Source organism: Herpailurus yagouaroundi, unplaced genomic scaffold (genome assembly GCF_014898765.1).
Source record: "Herpailurus yagouaroundi ecotype Mexico unplaced genomic scaffold, PumYag 530, whole genome shotgun sequence".
NCBI classification, from domain to species: domain Eukaryota; kingdom Metazoa; phylum Chordata; class Mammalia; order Carnivora; family Felidae; genus Herpailurus; species Herpailurus yagouaroundi.
Window position 1 is genome coordinate 6,578,229 of NW_024412747.1, and position 17,983 is coordinate 6,596,211.

Here is a 17,983-nt window from a genome sequence, read left to right on the forward strand (position 1 = left end):
ACCACCCCCTTGCTGGAGGGAACAGCACTCAAGGCCTCAGAGCAATCACAGTGGGGGAGAGAAATGGGCTGCAAAGGAATTTTATGAATATTAATTCACTTTCATTTTGATTGTTCCAGGTGTTAAAACTTTTCAATTTCAAGCATACTAAAAATATGAATGGGATCTTAAAGTTTTATTTTGAAATTCTGAAACATTATTAATTTTGTCACACATACCATCCCAGAACCAACTGAGCGGCTTACTGGTGACAGCCGAGTGCCATCCGCACCCTCTGAGACAAGCTTCTGGAACTAAGTTTACTCTCTTCCTTGGGTGGCCACGCTCTCACCAGGATGCAAAACTGGTCACGCTTGGGTCGAAGGCTGGGCACTTTAAACTAGGATTTCAACCTTCCCAACACTCTGGACCTACGCTTACCCGCGAAAATCCCTTCACTCCTCCGTGGACTTAACATTGCTGTGTCTCCCAGAAAAGCGTCCCTTAAATACCACTGCCACCACCAGAAATGGCAATCTTCAAACTTTCTCACAAGAGCGATCCGATCAGGTCGGCAGCCCCTTCTATGACCTCCTCCGCTGTTTTCCCGGTTCCTCTGGCTTGCCCCCCAACGCCTTCCCCACTTACAACCTATCACCTCCACCCCCATCTACCTGGCCTGTTAACTACTCGGGTGTGTTTACAGGTACCAACAGGGAATCACCGACACCGTGGAGCCAGGCACGTTATCTAGCAGGCTTCACAAGCATTTCCTGGGTTCCATCCTGACAACGACCCTCTCAGGCGGTTACCGTTCTTGTCTCTATTTTACAGATGAGGCCCAGAGGGGATGGGTGAGTTACCCGAGGTTACACAATTAGTAAGGACCATATAATTTAACAGGTGCCTTTGTGTGTATCCATGACTTGCTCCATAGACATTTAAGTCAGTGGCATCACGGTTATCAAAAATGGAAAAAATAGGGGCGCCTGGGTGGCGCAGTCGGTTAAGCGTCCGACTTCAGCCAGGTCACGATCTCGCGGTCCGGGAGTTCGAGCCCCGCGTCAGGCTCTGGGCTGATGGCTCGGAGCCTGGAGCCTGTTTCCGATTCTGTGTCTCCCTCTCTCTCTGCCCCTCCCCCGTTCATGCTCTGTCTCTGTCTGTCCCAAAAATAAATAAACGTTGAAAAAAATAAATAAATAAATAAAATTAAAAAAAAAAGGAAAAAATGGGAATCCTCCGGCAAGCCTGCAATAGACTATTCTGAGATACCACAGGGTTGTAAAGTCATATTATTTCTATGGCTGCCTCCTCAGAGTCATCAGGGTTCCCCAAGAAACCTTTTAAGCTTGTATGAGATAAACCATGAACTGTTACTCAATAAACCTCTCCTCCTAATTCACACTAACAAACGATGGCGGCTGGCCTTCTAGCCCAGGAACACCAACCCAAGCGGATCCCAGCCACGTGCTCACTGGGGCTGGAAGAGAACCGTGTAGGGTTTTCATCCCAGCTCTGTGCCCCAGTACCTGCTGTTTAGCAAAGTCCCGGCAGAACCTGGTTAATACGGGCCAGTGGCATTGGTGGATGTGTAAGTTGGTACTTTTCTGAAGGGCGACTTCAACGTGCCTTCCGCGGCACACAGCAATTGTGTGTCTAGGAATTCACCTTCAGCAAGAGTCTGACGACAGTACAAAGACACGTGGAATAGGGGTTTTACGTCAGTTTTCATGATAATAGCAAAATATAGAGAGCAACCTATATGGTGACCAGTAAGGGAGTGGTGAATTACGGTACCATGTATATAACGACATATAAATATGCAGGAATGCCATACGGGCCTTACAGAGAATACTGTTCACCTGTCTTTATTAGCACAGAAAACAGACCGCAATATGGCAATGATAAACGGAGAAAAAGCAGGTTAAGACACAGCAGGCATATATATATAGCATTATCCTATTATGCTTTTTTTTTTTAAAGTGAAGTGTATGTATCTACAGGAAATGTTGAGACAGAAATGGAAAAGTTTACAGCACTTATTTCTGTGTGTTGTAATTCCACGTGATTGTCACTTTCTTCTCTAAAACTTTGATTTTTTTTTTTCTGGTCTAATAGTAAGTGGGTATTACTCTTAACGTAAGAAAAAAAAAAACACTGCATTTTGAAGAAGATAACGTGGGGCAGCTGTGATAAAAGGGGACGCTTTGTGTCCTGCGTGTTGGGCAGAACACCGGTGCTGGCTCAAGCCCCTTCCAGATCAGCTCTAAAAAATCATCTTTCAGTTAATTTTTCATCTCCATCAATTAAGCTACTACCCTAGAGCTGTCTACACAAAGAGGTAACCTATGCTGACGGAGACCCCAAAATGACGGCTCCATACCACACACAGGCAAGAAGGGCAGGTCAGAAAGCTCCAGAAACCTTTTGGTTCTACTTCTCTCATAAAGCTGACCCTGAGATAAAAGATTCAAGGGCAGGAAGTTCAATCTGGAAAGTGACCTCCAAGACTCCAAGGGAAGTAACTGCATTATCACGCAAGTTACCTCCGCGGATAGCTAATCCCACTGGGGAACTCTGGGAGACAGTTTTGGGCACGTGAGTCAGTTTTCCTGCCTGGGGGCTGAGGAAGTAGAGAGTTTATCCCGTCTCTCATGGGTTGGAGGCTGCTCCTGGGGGACAGGAATTCCCTGGCCCGTCGGGCCTGCTCTGCACACAGGTACAGAATCTAGAGAAATCAGAGAATCAGAGAAAGCCCTCTAAGATGGGTCACAGGTTGGACAGCTGGGAAAAACATTAAGTGTCAAGGAGACGCAAGCAGAGCACTGAGCATATACCACAAAACGTGACCTCTTTGAAAAGACACATTACCTGATGATCTGAATATGTAGACTAGATTTAGATAGCAGGCAGAGTTTGAGACTAAGTTGATGAGAGAAAGAAACTATGAAAAAAACCAGACAGTAACTCCAAAGGTGGGGGGAGAGGACTTGTGTGTAAAAGGAAAAGAAAATTATAGATTACTAACTACATGGCTCTTCTGTGATTAGTTTTTACCTGTACTGGGCTAATCAAAATTACACTATAACTACATTAGGAAGATGGAGAGAAAGAGAAGGTGAGTGGTTTTTAGGACAGGCTTAGGCAAGCTATCTTGTAGAATCATTTGTCTTTCAACTGTGTGTACATGGAACTTTTATTAAAAAAGGGGACATGAAGAAGAACCAGCATTGATCTGGCCCACCTCTCTGTCCCCAGCCACCTCCAGGAGCCAGGCAGATCCTATCACAACAACAGATGACTTCTGTTATGAAACACATAGATGTCTTGAGGCCAGCCTGCTGAGAGAACAGCATTCCTAGGTTCAAATAAAGGACTGACGAATCAATTTTCAGAAGACAGTCTTTTGCAGTATTAGGGAGTACTCTGGATGTTAGAAATCTCTCAAACCGGTCTCCTCACAGCGCCTCCATTGCCTGGTAAAAAGAACATTGTGGAGTCCACAATGCTAAGTATGCCCTTTGCTACTTGGGCAACACATAACCACTAAAATAAAGCGAAAGAGGGTTCTAGGCCCAGAATGACAATCTGTGATACCGGAGCTCTCAGTTCACTTAAACATTAGGCACACCTTGCAAAGGAGCTGACGAAATAAATCACTTTCTCTGCTCCAATCAACCCATCTTTCTGCCTTGGCCCATCTGATGCTGCCACCACCTTCCTGAGTCACGCCGGATACACGTGTGGGGCCTTGGGTTTAAAAAGCGTCTCCTCCAGCTTCACGTGAACGCACACTCTCCCATCAGGATCCCGTAGGGTTGAGGGATGTGCCCAAAGCCACAGACACAGGACCTGGGAGGGGCTTCCTGGAGGCACCGAGTCCCCCGGCCTCACCCTTGCAGGCAACTGGGGAGTGGGAAGTCTCATCTTCAGTTTCACTACAGTTCAGGAGAAAACCCTGCGCTTCCTCTCATTACGGATGGTAGGCCAGAGCCACCGTAGCGGCGGCACGTGTGACCATCCACAGAAACCGGGCACCTTCCCGTCAATCACGGCCGCGGCGGGCATCCTGCAATACCGTGTGCGCGCATCACTGAGCTCAACACTGCGCCCTTACGCTTGCTGCCGTGGGACCCCCCGCCCCCCTTTAATGCCTTCGTAAAGTAGCCCACATGCTACCAAACCACAGCTCTTTTTCTTACCAGTCTTGGCCTCGTTTCTAGCCCTGTCTTTTGTACTTCAAATCACGTTCTCTGGGAAGGGGTCACGGAGCCCGTAACATTCACTGGGGACTTTAGGGACCAGCTGCGAGAACCCTGGAGCCTGCCGCCCCTTCCCAAGTACACGGGAACGCCCCCCACCTCCCGCCTACCCCGGCTGCCCCCCCCCCCCGCCCAAAAGCGGAGACCCGGGCGGGGTTACCTGGGGGCCCCGTGAGGAACACGTGCCGGGCCATTCCGGTGGGCCCGGGTGGAGGTCGCGGCCCGGGTCAGGGTCGGGGTCGCGGTGCAGGTTCCGCCCCCAGCGTGCGCCGGGCCCCGCCTCCGCCGACCGGAAGCACCGCCCCCGCGGCCGCGCAGGCGCCTCAGCGCCGCCCCCCAAACCTCAGCCCTCGGCCTTGCTCGCGCATGCGCCTTGGGCTCTTGATCTCCTTACGCAGTGGAGACGTCCGCGGTCGGGAGTGGGGTGGTTAGGGGTTTTTCGGCCGCTTGTACTTGATCGTAGATTTCCGGCTCACGGGGCGGGGGGTGGGTCTCCAAAGGAGACGTGCGTGAGAATGCCTATTACTAAACTGGTGCTGTGCTAGGTGAGCGCCGTGGTCCAAGTCCTGCCGCTGACGTCCGGACCTGCAAGCTGAAATTACCCCGACCCTCCTGGAAGTTTGGTCTCAGAAACCTTCCGCAGAGGGAGGAGGCTTTGCTACCGATTCGAACTCTTTGCCCAGCGTCGTCTACCATAGGTGCGCGTAGAATTACCTGATAAAACGTGCTTAAATGCCTGGGCTCCACTTCCAGAAAATTCGGAGTGTTTGGTCTTGGGTGTGTCCTGAGGATCTGGATCTTTTTTGTGTGTGTTTTTTTTTTGTTTGTTTGTTTTTTGAACTCCCCAGCAATTTCCAACGTTCCCTGGGGTTGAGAACCACTTGTTTATAGACAGACCTCCCAGCCCCCGTCATTGCATATGGAGACCAGAAATTGGTCTTTCTTACCTCCATACCGTAATGGAAACCAACGCAAGACCCCGCCGGAGGATCTCATTGCGCAAAGAATTAAGTGGCTTTCCCCCCACTCACTTGACCACTTGAAGTGTTTCAGCCAGCGAAATGAAGTGGCAATGGCCTTGGGCCAAATTTACCTGTAAACTCTTTCAGCCTGACATGTGTACGGTTTGACTTGTGATCAATCATTCTCCATCCTGGCTGAGAAAGCAATTTCACTGAGTGCTCAACTTAATTGGTCTGTGCCCACACAGGACCTCCAGGGCTCCCCTTAGCCTGCTATATACATCAGTCAGATGGCCTCAGTATTTTAGCTATTTAAAAAGTAATCATCTGAAAAGTAAGATTTGCACAGTGTAGCTGCTACCATCATTTTGGCAACATTTACAAAGCCGCATCGCTGGTAATGTAGGGCTTTCCACCTACATTTATCTTTAACCTCAGGCAAATTGGAATCAAGACCAGCTGATGCAGCCAAGGAAACCCATAGTAGTAGTTTCGAAAAGAAAGGAAACATGTACACAGTCATAAATACACTCTTGTTTTTTTACCAAAAATATTTCATGCTACCAAAACACTTGTAAACATTAATTGCTAATTAATGTAAAAATCCCCAGCACTGAACAACAGTTTATAATTTGCAAGGATCCCCAGGAGTTGGATTATTTTCTTTTGATGGTATACGTGGCATTCTGGTAGCTATTCGCGGGCATCAGTTTAGGTAGCTCAAGGAGCATACAGACTCCAGATGTAGGGAACTGCTGTCTCAGAGAACAAAAAGAAAATTCTTCTGTAGTTGGATGTGGGCTTTTTTTACATTGAAAGCCATTTATTTGGGTGGCAATTACATGGTGTCTTAACCTCATGAGAATTCATTGATCTGAGTCTTTGGTAAAGTTTCCTCTGTGTTATACATCAATAACAGATGAAATACCTTATATTAGAGAATAATTAGGAACACATTTTAGAATAAATATGTTATTCAAGTATTGTGCTGAGATTAACTTTTGCTTACGATTGAACCATGGTATAATTGCATATGTTTAAATTTTCTATGATTTCAAAATCCTAAAAGTCCTTAACACAGGTTTTTTGGTTGGTTTTTATACCTCTGCTTTGCCAGGACTGTCTTAGTTTCAAAACTGTCCTTGGAACCCCTTCTGTTCTGGAAAACCAGGATGGCTGGTCATTCTACAGTTAAAGGACAGAGGAGCATTTTAAAGCAAAACAAAGAGCTTTGTCAGAGTAAGTGCTGTAGGTTGAATCCTTGTGTCCTCCCCACATCCAAATGTTGAAAACTAATGCCCAAAGTGATGGCCTCAGTGGAGCACCTAGGTGGTTGTTAGATGAGCATCCAACTCTTGATTTCAGCTCAGGTCATGATGCCCAGGGTTGTGGGATTGAGCCCCGTGTAGGGCTCTATGCCTTAAAAGTCTCTCTTTCTCCCTCGGCCCCTCTCTCCAACTCATGCTTTCTCTCTCTCCAATTAAAAAACAACAAAGTGACGGTGTTAGGAGGTGGGGCCTTTGGGAAGTGATGAGGCCACGAAGGTGGGGCCCTCATGGATGGGACCAGTGCCCTCATCAGAAGCCCCAGAGAGATCCTTAGCCCCTGCCACCGGGTGAGGATACGAGAGTCTACAACCCAGAAAAGCACCACCCCCCATCCGTGGCACTCAGATCTGACTTCCAGCCTCCAGAGCTGTGAGAAATAAATTTGTTATTTAGAAATTTGTTATTTAGAAATAAATTTGTTATTTGTTAGAAATAAATTTGTTATAACCCTAACCCTAACCAGTCTGTGTTTTGTGATAGCAGCTGGCACAGACTAAAGCACTACACGAGTTGCTTTCTCCTTTAATAGTTCGGTTGTTCTGAATATAGGATCTTCTTCCTGAAGAAATGATCTTGTCAGTAAATAACTAGAAAGCCTACGTAACGGTTTGTATGTGAAGCCTGATCTGTTGGTACTGGGGGCCTAGTCACTATGTGGAAGCTGGGACGACTTTACACCCTCAGCACGTCCAGATGCTCCCCCCACATCACATACACACACACACACACACACACACACACACACACACACACACACTCTCCCTTCATCTCTCTTGCGTGCACAGCACCCCCGCCCCCCATTGTCGAGCGGTATGGCCCTGGCCTGGACACAGAACAAAGTCCCGAGTACAGGAAAACTGAGACCAGAACAGAGATTAGGGCCATGGGGGATGTGAAAAGAGGGAAGTAGGAAAAACAAAAGTGATAACAGTGTTTTGCCTCTCAGCATTTGTTTCCCCACCTGGAAACAGCCCCCAAACCATCCTTTTCCGTCCTCCTGTGATTAAAAAGAGTGGATGTCCTCCCCAACCCGGGTTCCTGGGGAGCACGTGACCCAGGCCTGGCCAATGACAACGGTCCATCTTCCTGGCTCAGTGATTGGTTCCAGGAAGCACATGGGCCGCAAGCACCTGAACCGGAGACTTTAGGTGACTTCTTCCTCTTCCTTTTAAGCGCCTCTTTCCTTGCTCCTCGGGATTGAGGACAGCCATCAGCCAGTGTGACTGAGGCAGAGGGACAAGGGGAGGGGTGAGAACCCCTCCTTCTCTCCCCAGTCGCTTCCTATGCAACAACACAAGCTCAAACGTCACTGCTCTGGGAATGCTTTTCTGATTGTCCTGGCCCCTCCCCACGGCGCCCTCAGCACCCCACAATGTGACACCACAAAGATCTGTTCATATCCGCCTTTTCTCCTGTCACCCAGCTATGAATTCCTCCAAAGGCAAGACCCTAATGGATCTTTTCTCATCCACCTCTTTGTTCACCGAATGTACTCACAGCACGTTCATCCACCCGCTGCGTGCCAGGGACCGTTCTAGGGGCTGGGGGACACGGCGGTGAAAAAAACAGAGTCTGCCCCGGTATAGGTCATGGTGTAGTGGGGAGAGACACACAAAAACACAAGAAAACGTAGAGATACAATGCCACATGTTGGTCAGCCCATGGAAGAAAAACAAAAAGACGGGGAATGCAAAGGGTGTGCAATTTTATGGAGGGCGATCGAGGGAGATGTCCCTGAGAAGATACCACCTGAGCAGAGCTCTCTGAAGGAAGTGAGCCTTGTGGAAGTCTGGGAGACGGCAGTGTAGAAAGACAGATCAGTGTGTACAAAGGTCCTGAGGCAGGAGTGCTTGGCTGAAGGAGGAACATCAGCAAGCCGGTGTGGCTGGAGAAGATGGCTACTGTAACAATCCAGATGAGAGATGATCCTGTGTTGGTAAACGCCACACAGCACAGCACCAGCCTGTCGGGGGGAAGTGGAGTGATGGCAGACGGCAGGAGAGTCACACAGGCTTTCCCAGTCTTCAACAGTCATGCTCGGGTCTTTGCAGCCACAGGACTTTGCTCCACCAACAGATTGGGCAGGGTACTCACCCACGAGGATTCCCTTTCCAATGCAGACAATGGAGGTTGGTTCGTGTGACGTACTAAGTACTGGGACAGCAAATCCCTACTAGACATTCCCGGTCACAGCCCTGTGGTTCCCCATCAGCGTCACACACACTGTCCCTTCCACCTCTCTTTGCCAAGGTCACCTGAAGTTACAGCGGGTGGCTGGGAAAATTGGCTCTGAGGAGCCTCTAGGTGAAGCAGCTGTCCTACCTGTGGTGGACAGAATTGTCAAATAACTCCCCAGATTCCCTGCCCCCCAAACCGCATGCACCGTGCAGACGCGTTATGTTAAATCGCCTTCAATTCACCCTATGCCAGCAAGGAAACGGGGCCTCACTCCTACAACCTCAAAGACCTGGACTCTGCTGACAGCAAGGATGAGCTCTGGAATTTCCCCCGGAGTCCCAGATGAGAACTCAGCCCGGCTGAGCAGAAAACCCAGTTATGTTTGTGGCTGGCCTTCTGACCTCCAGAACTGTCAGCTTATAAAGGGGTGGGATTGTAAGTTGTTAAGTTTGTGGTAATTTGTGACAACAGCGATGGAAACCGATAGACCAGTCACACATTTGCACGTGCGCACGTAACCCGCATCCCCATCCCAGAACTTTCCAGGTCAGCTTCAGTCCCGGGCTCTGGTACTCTGCTACTTATATTTGGAGCGATGCTGGGGACATAGACTGTACCTTTCGACTGGATAGTTGTTAAAGGATTTGTGAACATATTTTAAAACTACCTTAAAATAGACCTCTCACGAGCTAAGCACTTGACATATATTAACCCCCTGAATTTTTATACTCCCTGTGGTGCAGAGATTCTCACACCCACCCCACCCTCACTTTATAGATACATCCAGCCTCAGAGGAACTGAGTAACCTGCCCAACCAAAGTCAGAAAACTGTTCCGTCCGAAGAGTGAGACCAGAACCAGATTTGATACATTGATTCCTTTTCCATCATCCCCTCTCAACACCATGCTAGGTCTGAAAGCTAGTGAATGGGACTGGATATATGAAGTGTTAACTTGTGACAAACAAGTAATGGGGGGCATTTTCAGGCAGATTCTGTTCTTACTCCCTCTCAGAAACAACCCCCACTGGCTAGTGAAACAAAGATCCTGGATTCTTGATTTTGGTCACCCCAGTGTGAGATGGGGCATATTTTCATAGAGATGGGGATAGACAGAACTTCTATTTTTTTAATTAAAAAAATTTTTAATGTTTATTATTTTTGAGAATGACAGCAATCAGAGGGAGGGGCAGAGAGAGAGAGAGAGAGAGAGAGAAAGAGAAAGATGCAGAATCGGAAGCAGGCTCCATGCTCTGAGCTGTCAGCACAGGGCCCGACGCGGGGCTCGAATTCACGAACCATGAGATCATGACCTGAACCGAAGTCGAATGCTTAACAGACTGAGCCACCCAGGCACCCCAGACAGAACTTGTTCTGCCTGAAGACCCCTACCTCTTAGTCCTTATTTCATGATGATGCAGCAAACTGAGTCAATCAAGAGCAGAGTAGGGAGTTATCAGAAGAAACTCAATACCTGACCCTGTTCACTGCTCCACAGACCCTCACATTTGAACAGCTGAGAATAGTTAGCTTCTAGGCTTCCCAGCAAGATACTAAGAATGCCTTCATACCACTTTGGTGCAGGAGACTAGAAATGATGGCATTGCTGCATGGGAGGACTAGCCCAACCTTGAGTTTCCTGGGGTTCCTTCTTGGTACGGAAGAAATGCAAAATGTTTGCACACACCCAGAAGAATCATATGCTCTCTGTCACAGGGCCTTTGCGTATGCTACTTCTTCTGTTTCAAAGGCTCTCTTTCTTACCATCTTCCCCTAACTACCATTTATTTATCATTCCTGATCCCTCAGAACATGCCACGTGTCCCTGATACAACTCCTTTAGCCTCCTGAACTGCTAGTTCATTTTTCTTACCCTAGTCATTACTGAATAATTAGTGATTTAAATTTATTGAATGACTTTCTCCTGCCCTAGAATGAAAGCTTATGAGAGAGGGCACTGAACCAGGCTTACTCACCACTGTATTCCCACTATCTAGGTGTTCAGTTAATCTTCCTAAATAAATGAATCTCTAACTCAGTAGTTTATTTTCCAGCAGAACACTTTTGAAAGTCCTCCTTTATGGTAGAGATACTTGGGAAGGAAATACAAATGAACAGCAGCAGCCCTCTGCTCACAAATGAAGACATACAATGTCAATGTCGTCAACTGTATTTATCACTTCTGCTTAGAGAGTGCTCAGCAGGTGTTCTAGGGTAACAAAAGATGTATATGATAGGGTCTTTGCCCTAAAAATACAAATAATCTACTCTGGAAACCACACCAACACGTACAACACAATTAGATAGTGACAAGTATGAAACTCAACACTCTGGACACTCAACACTCTGGACACTATTTGTGTGGCTACAGACAAACGAACGAACTAACAAGCAAAACTAGAAAAGCACAAGTGTTGACGAGGATGTGGAGAAACGGGAACCACTCTACACTGTTGGTGGGAATGTAATGGTTCGGCCACTGTGGAAAACAGTACGGCAGTTCCTCCAAAATTAGGATTATCACATAATCCAGTGATTCAATTTCTGGGTATATATCTAAGAGAATTGAAAGCAGAGGCTTAAAGAGGTATTTACACAGCCATGTTCACAGCAGCATCGTTCAAAATCGCCAAAACGTGGGAGCGAGTCAAGTGTCCACTAATGAACGAATGGATCAACAAAGTGGTCTACCATGCAATGGAATGTCACTCAGCCTTAAAAAGGAAGGAAGTTCTGACATGCGCTATGACGTGGAGGAACCTCGAGGACATCGTGCTACATGAAGGAAGGCAGGCATGAAAAGACAAACATAATCGTCCCTGGACAACACAGTGGGTAGTGGTGCCAACCCCGTGAGCTGGTGAGTATCCATGTATGACTTTTGACTCCCCCAAAACTTAACTACTAACAGCTTCCTAGGGACCAGCAGCCTTATCGATAGCATAAAGTCTATTAACACCTACCTCATATGTTGTCTGTATTACCTACTGTATTCTTACAATAAAGTAAGCTGGAGGAAAGAAAACGTTATTAAGAAAATCATAAGGAAGAGAAATCCATTTGTAATACTGTACCATAAAAAATCCGCCTGTAAGTGAGCCCACACAATTCAAACCTGGGTTGTTCAACCATCGGCTGTATTGTATGATTCTACTTATATGAGGTCCCTAGAAGAGTCAAATTCATAAAGACAGAAAGTAGAATTGTGGCTGCCAGGGGTTGGAGGAGGGGGAAATGGAAGATACTGTTCCATGGAGACAGATTTTGAGTTTTGCAAGATGGAAAGGGTTCTGCGCATGGATGGTGGTGATGGCTGAAAAGACACCGTGAATGTAATTAGTGTCATGGAACCGTAACACTTAAAAATGGTTAAGGGGATGCCTGGGTGGCTCAGTCAGTTGAGTGTGTGACTCTTGGCTTCGGCTCAGGTAATGATCTCATGGTTGGTGTGTTCGAACCCCACATCTGGCCCTTCACTGACACCAAAGAGCCTGTTTGAGATTCCCTCTCCCTCTCTCTCTCTGCCCCTCTCCTCTCTCTCTCTCTCTCTCTCTCTCTCTCTCTCTCACACACACACACACACACACACACACACACACACAAATAAACAAACCTTAAAGAAAGAACAGAAAAAAGAAAACAAGGGTTAAGATTTTACTGAATTAAAACTTAAAAAATCATTATATGGAAAATCAGCGGAAGAAAAGAGATCCGTAAAGCCTGGAGTGTTCAGAGAGGGGCCTCTGAGCTGGGCTGCAGAGGACGCATCCCTGATGGGGTAAGGACGGGAAGGCGAGGCAAGCCAGGAGGGAGATCTTCACTGTTGCCAATAACTCCGAGGTCCAAAGGCCGATCTTATACGCGGGAAGGGCTTTCACTGTAGCTGGAATCCTGCAAACTGGTACCTGAACCATCAGGCTGGTGCAGATCCTTGAGAGGGATCGCTCTGGGCCTCCTAATATGGCCCCACAGGCCTGGGAAGGATAAAGACACGCGGGTCGCCTCTTTGTCGCTAGCAAACGGTCCCAGCTGGAGACTTCCGGCACGCAGAGCTGATAGACCCCGGCTTCTGCTCCTTTCTTAAGGCGCCCTCAAGTCAGAGTGGCTGACCGAGGGCTTTGGAGGACCACCCTCCCAATCAGGCCGACTGTAATGTGGGAGCGGGAGGGGGCAAAGAACAGGACTACATGGGGTGGCGGTCCTTGAGCCCGTAGGTAGCAGGAGAGCTGGGCGGCCGGGTGCCGTGTCACTTTCAGGCGGTCACGCCCCACCCCGCTCACATGCGGCCCCCACGCCACCCCAGATGAGCAGCCTCCCCGCCCTCCCGCAGACCTGAAGCTTGGTGGTGGGGACCCTGCTCATCTTTACCCGCAGGGCGGGACACCCCAGACCCGCACAAGCAAAAAACGCGGCCTTCCAGCCCGGCCTCCCGCTCTGCCCCAGGCGCACCAGTGACCCCCTCCCCGGGTGTGACCGCTTTTCGTAGAAATAAACACTCGGAACCGTGAAAGGAGCCCCAAACTGGGAATGCAAGTCGCTGAGCTGAGACCAGATCGTTAATCTTACCCTCGGCAAGCCGTTCAGCCTCCCTGGGCCTCCGCGTCCATCACTGAAAAATAAAAAGAAAATTTCTGCCCGGCAGGACGCTCACGTGTGCTCTTAAGAATGAAGTGAAATTATTTATGGAGAAGCTCTGAGAAAGCGTCAAGTCGATCAGAGGCCCGTGACTTGAAGGAGAACGGGCCACATGCGTAACTGGCACCTTCTCTTAGGATTTGTAATCCCCCGCCCCCCCCCAGGAGCCCTTCGGAGGGTTGTTTTTATACCCCAGGGTTGCCTGGGTTTTTTTTTTTGTGTGTTTTTTTTTTGTTTTTTTTGTTTTTTTCTTAAATTCTCATTATGTACAATTTCAAACATGTAAAAATACAGACAGAGTAGAATCAAAGGCCCCGTGGACCCAAAGCCAGCTTTAGCAATTATCAACACATGGCTGATAATTATTTCCTCTGCCATCTACCCACCCTCTTCCTGTCTCCTCTTCAACCCACTCCGGATTTTTCCAAGCCAACTATCAGACATCATATGATTTCATTAATGAATGTGTGCATATGCCTTTCTAAAATATTAGGATACTTGGGAAGACATAACCACAATGCCATTACCACATCTAAAATATTATTTCTGGGTATCATCAAATACCAGGTTGGTGTTCACATTGCCCTAATGAGCTCATTAACTTATTTTTGGTTTGTCTCGGATCTCCGGATATCTGTTAAGGTTCACACGTTGTGATTAGTGGAAACATCTTGTATGCCTTTCACAGAAAGGACCCCTTCCATCCATCGCTCCTTCTGTTTTTGTTGAAGACACTGCTGGTTCGTCCTATACCTTTTTCCAATCTGGGTTTTGCAGACGTGTGATGGCACTGTTGAGCCCGCTCTTCTGTGCCCTGTGTTCCTTCTAGAATGGTGTTCCGTCAAGAGAACCCAGCCTACCCCTGGGACACCACTGACTCTCCTTGTGTCCAGATGGAAGTCAGGTTTGCGGAGTTTAACCTTCCTCATATAGCAACTCCTCTTCCTCCTCCTCATCAGATGTGAGGTTTATTAAGCTCACCTCCTATGTGCCAGGCACTGTGCTGAGCTCTTATGGGCACTATCGCATTCCGTTTTCCCAAGTTCAACATTCATTTTAGCCATTTTATGCCTCCAGATATGCTGCAGCCTCCGGGACCAGACCAGGCCAGCACTCCTGAGCTGTCTCTGGGCCCTCCTTGAGTCCCCCCGCCCCACCCCATAAATCCATGAAGCCAAGGAAGAAGCTGGCATTGCAGACCGCAGCAAAGATACCAGAAACCCGCTCCTCATAATGAGCCTCCAAATCACAGGCACCCAGAGCCAACCCTGCCTCGGGGCATATGAGATTATAAAGTCTTCTTGTCATTTAAATAATTTGGAATCAGAAAAATTTTAACTGATGGGATAGAAAGATACTATCAACTAATGTGAAGCAAAACAACAGCATAGGATATTACAAGGATAATGCAATCACAACCGTATAGAAATAAAGTGAAATTCAAGATGGCTAGGTGAACAAATGGTGGGGAAGAAGAAATCCAAAATGTTAACCGCGATGCGGGTGAGCGGTGGGAAAACAAGTTCATTTTCATCATTATCTTTCTCCATATTTAGTGCTTTCCAAAATCGTGAATAACATTCTTGAAAATGTACACATATACACCCCGCCCCCATACCAGCACATACAATGTTGTGGGATTCGGGCACAGCCAGGAATTAAGACCCCAATTCCCCACAAGCGCCCTGAGGTTCAGAAAGGACATCATCTGGCTTGTTCTAAGGCGTAACTTGAGAATTCGATTTTATTTCACTGTTTGTAGGTGCTTCGCTGAAATCCAAATGTATCGTGCTGTGTTTAGATCTGTCAAGCGCTGCGGTTCGCTCGCTGCTCCGAAAATGGCTTGTACAGAACTGTTTGGCACAGCTATAACCCTCTGCAGGGACTCGGTGAAGTGACCCGGGAAAGCAGCTGTAAGTTTACAGGTGACACCGGACAGGCAGGAGGAGCAAGCCGTGGGCAGCTGCCACTTGGAAGAATCGCTCCACTCTGGGCTAGACTCTGGGGGTGCTGTGCGCCCATGGCCTGCGCCGCCCTTGCACAGCCAGGAGCTCCTTAGAAAGGACTTGGTCATAGATTCCGCATATACTGAGGACCTGAAGCCACTAGTACCTCTGCCCTGTAAGTTCTGGGGGAGCACCAAAATTAGGTGACCTGTCCCAGCAACACTGCAATGGAACCCAAAATTTCAAATTAGGAAGTCATGTTTTCTGTGGTCCCTATGGAAATTCAGGGGACAAGGGCCCCCTCAATTTGAGCCCACCCAGGGGGCTCAGAGTCGGGGGAAGGGGCTAGAGAAAAGAGGTCGCCCGCGTCTGGGGATGCAGTGTTGGGTGATGAGAAGTGCATGGCCCCTGGGTTTGCAGTGTGCCTGGGGTTGCTAGAAAATACAGGTAGACAGCGTGTATGTTTTTCAGCCATTTAATATTCGAGATATTCTTCAGCCAAAAACATTCTTGTTCCTCTGAAATTCAGATGAAGTAAGCATCCTATATTTTTCTTGGCTAAATCTGGAAATTCTAAGGGTGTTGTGTCACTAATTGTGCCCTGGCAAGTGTCCCCTCCCTACCCCTCTCCTTGGTAGCATGACCAACTTGGACCAGAAAGCCCCTATGGGGTCCCTGGCTCTCAAATTCTGTTTCCAAGATACAAAAGGGAGAAGGAAAAGTGAAACCTGAGGCTTAGAATATCTATGAAGGCAAAAAAAGAAAAAAGAAAAAAAAAAAAAGACAGATGGTAAGTGACAGGAAATTTACCCAATATCTCCACAGTACCAAACTGATCCAATTTACTGGATTTTTCTCTTTTCATTTAGTAATTTGAGTGTTTGTAGACTTAACAAGGTCAAAAGGCAAGGTTAGTATCAAAATATTAAATGGGGCTTGCATCAAATATTTATGAACGAATCGTTCACTTTATTGTTATCAATTATGATGAAAAAGTGGAAATAATTGAAATGTCCTAAAATAAAGGTATGTTTACATAAATTATGACAGAGTCATACTATAGAATATTATATTTTATGTAGCCAGGAAAAATTTCTGCTTATGAAGAATTTTAATTAGCATAGGAAAATATGCTAAATGTTTAAAATAAAGGAATCAATACTATATAAAGTCTAAAGTATAGATGTATATTTTATGTATGCACAGAAATAAGCCTAAAGGTGAATGATTTAGACCTTGGTATTGGTTACCTCTGAATAGTTGGATTTCCAATGATTTGTATTCTTCTCACTTACAGTTTTCTGTATCTTCTGTTTTCTACAAAATCATGTATCACTTTTTCTTGGGGTCCCTGGGTGGGCTCAAATGTATCACTTTTTTTTTAAGTTTATTTATTTTAAGAGAGGAGGGGGAGGGGCAGATTGAGAAGAGAGAGAGAGAGAGAGAGAGAGAGAGAGAGAGAGAATGAATCCCAAGCAGGCTCTGCACTGTCAGCACAAAGCAAGAAGCCGGGCTCAAACCCATGAACTGTGAGATCATGAACTGAGCCAAAACCAAGAATCGGACGCTTAACCAATGAGCCCACCCCAGACGCCCCTCACTTTTATAATCAGAGAATATTGACATTCTGTAAGTGGAGAACTCTTTGACAAGAAATGGACATTGGTCCATCTACATAGGTGTCAGTGTATAAACCGCTTGTTGATATATATATATATATACATAGATGTGTGTGTGTGTGTGTATAAATATACACACATATATGTGTGTGTATATATATGTGTGTGTGTATATATATATATACACATACACATCTATGTATATATGTATATATATATTAATGTTTATTTATTTTTGAGAGAGAGAGAGAGAGAGAGAGAGAAAGACAGGGCGCGAGCAGGGGAGGGGCAGAGAGAGAGGGAGACACAGGATCTGAAGCAGGCTCCAGGCTCTGAGCTGTCAGCACAGAGCCCGATGTGTGGCTCACACTCACTGAGCTGAGGTCAGATGCTTAACCAACTGAGCCACCCAGGTGTCCCTAAGTATCAGTGTGTAAACAGCTTGTCAATATATTTTTATTTAAAAAAAAATCTTTTTTTGCTTTGATTCCTTTTTTTTTTTTACCTTTCCTTTCTGAGATTTCAATCACATGCATATTTATAATAGCTGGGTTTTTTTTAATTTAATTTATTTTTTAATTTACATCTAAGTTAGTTAGCATATAGTGCAACAATAATTTCAGGAGTAGATTCCTTAATGCCCCTTACCCATTTAGCCCATCCCCCCTCCCACAACCCCCTCCAGTAACCCTCTGTTTGTTATCCATATTTAAGAGTTTATGTTTTGTCCCCCTCCCTGTTTTTATATTATTTTTGTTTCCCTTCCCTTATGTTCATCTGTTTTGTATCTTAAAGTCCTCATATGAGTGAAGTCATATGATTTTTGTCTTTCTCTGACTGACTAATTTCTCTTAGCATAATACCCTCTAGTTCCATCCATGTAGTGGCAAATGGCAGCATTTCATTCTTTTTGATTGATTGCTGAGAAATACTCCATATATATATCTATATATATATCTATATATATATATATATCTCACATCTTCTTTATCCATTCATCCATCGATGGACATTTGGGCTCTTTCCATACTTTGGTTATTGTCGATAGTGCTGCTATAAACATTGGGGTGCATGT

General features: G+C 46.5%; 1 protein-coding gene across 4 annotated transcripts in view; it reads right to left on the minus strand.

The window, feature by feature from the left end:
- The window catches only part of NTPCR (nucleoside-triphosphatase, cancer-related), a 37,882-nt gene extending 33,340 nt beyond the window's left edge, over positions 1-4,542 (minus strand). For 2 of the 4 annotated variants that reach the window (XM_040464990.1, XM_040464991.1), the window contains exon 1: positions 4,402-4,542. In XM_040464990.1, coding sequence (XP_040320924.1) covers positions 4,402-4,435 — 34 coding nt within the window. In that variant the 5' untranslated portion in view covers positions 4,436-4,542. The remainder of the gene's footprint in view (positions 1-4,401) is intronic. The other 2 variants (XM_040464989.1, XM_040464992.1) reach the window with 2 other exon arrangements.
- Positions 4,543-17,983: the final 13,441 nt, after the last annotated feature.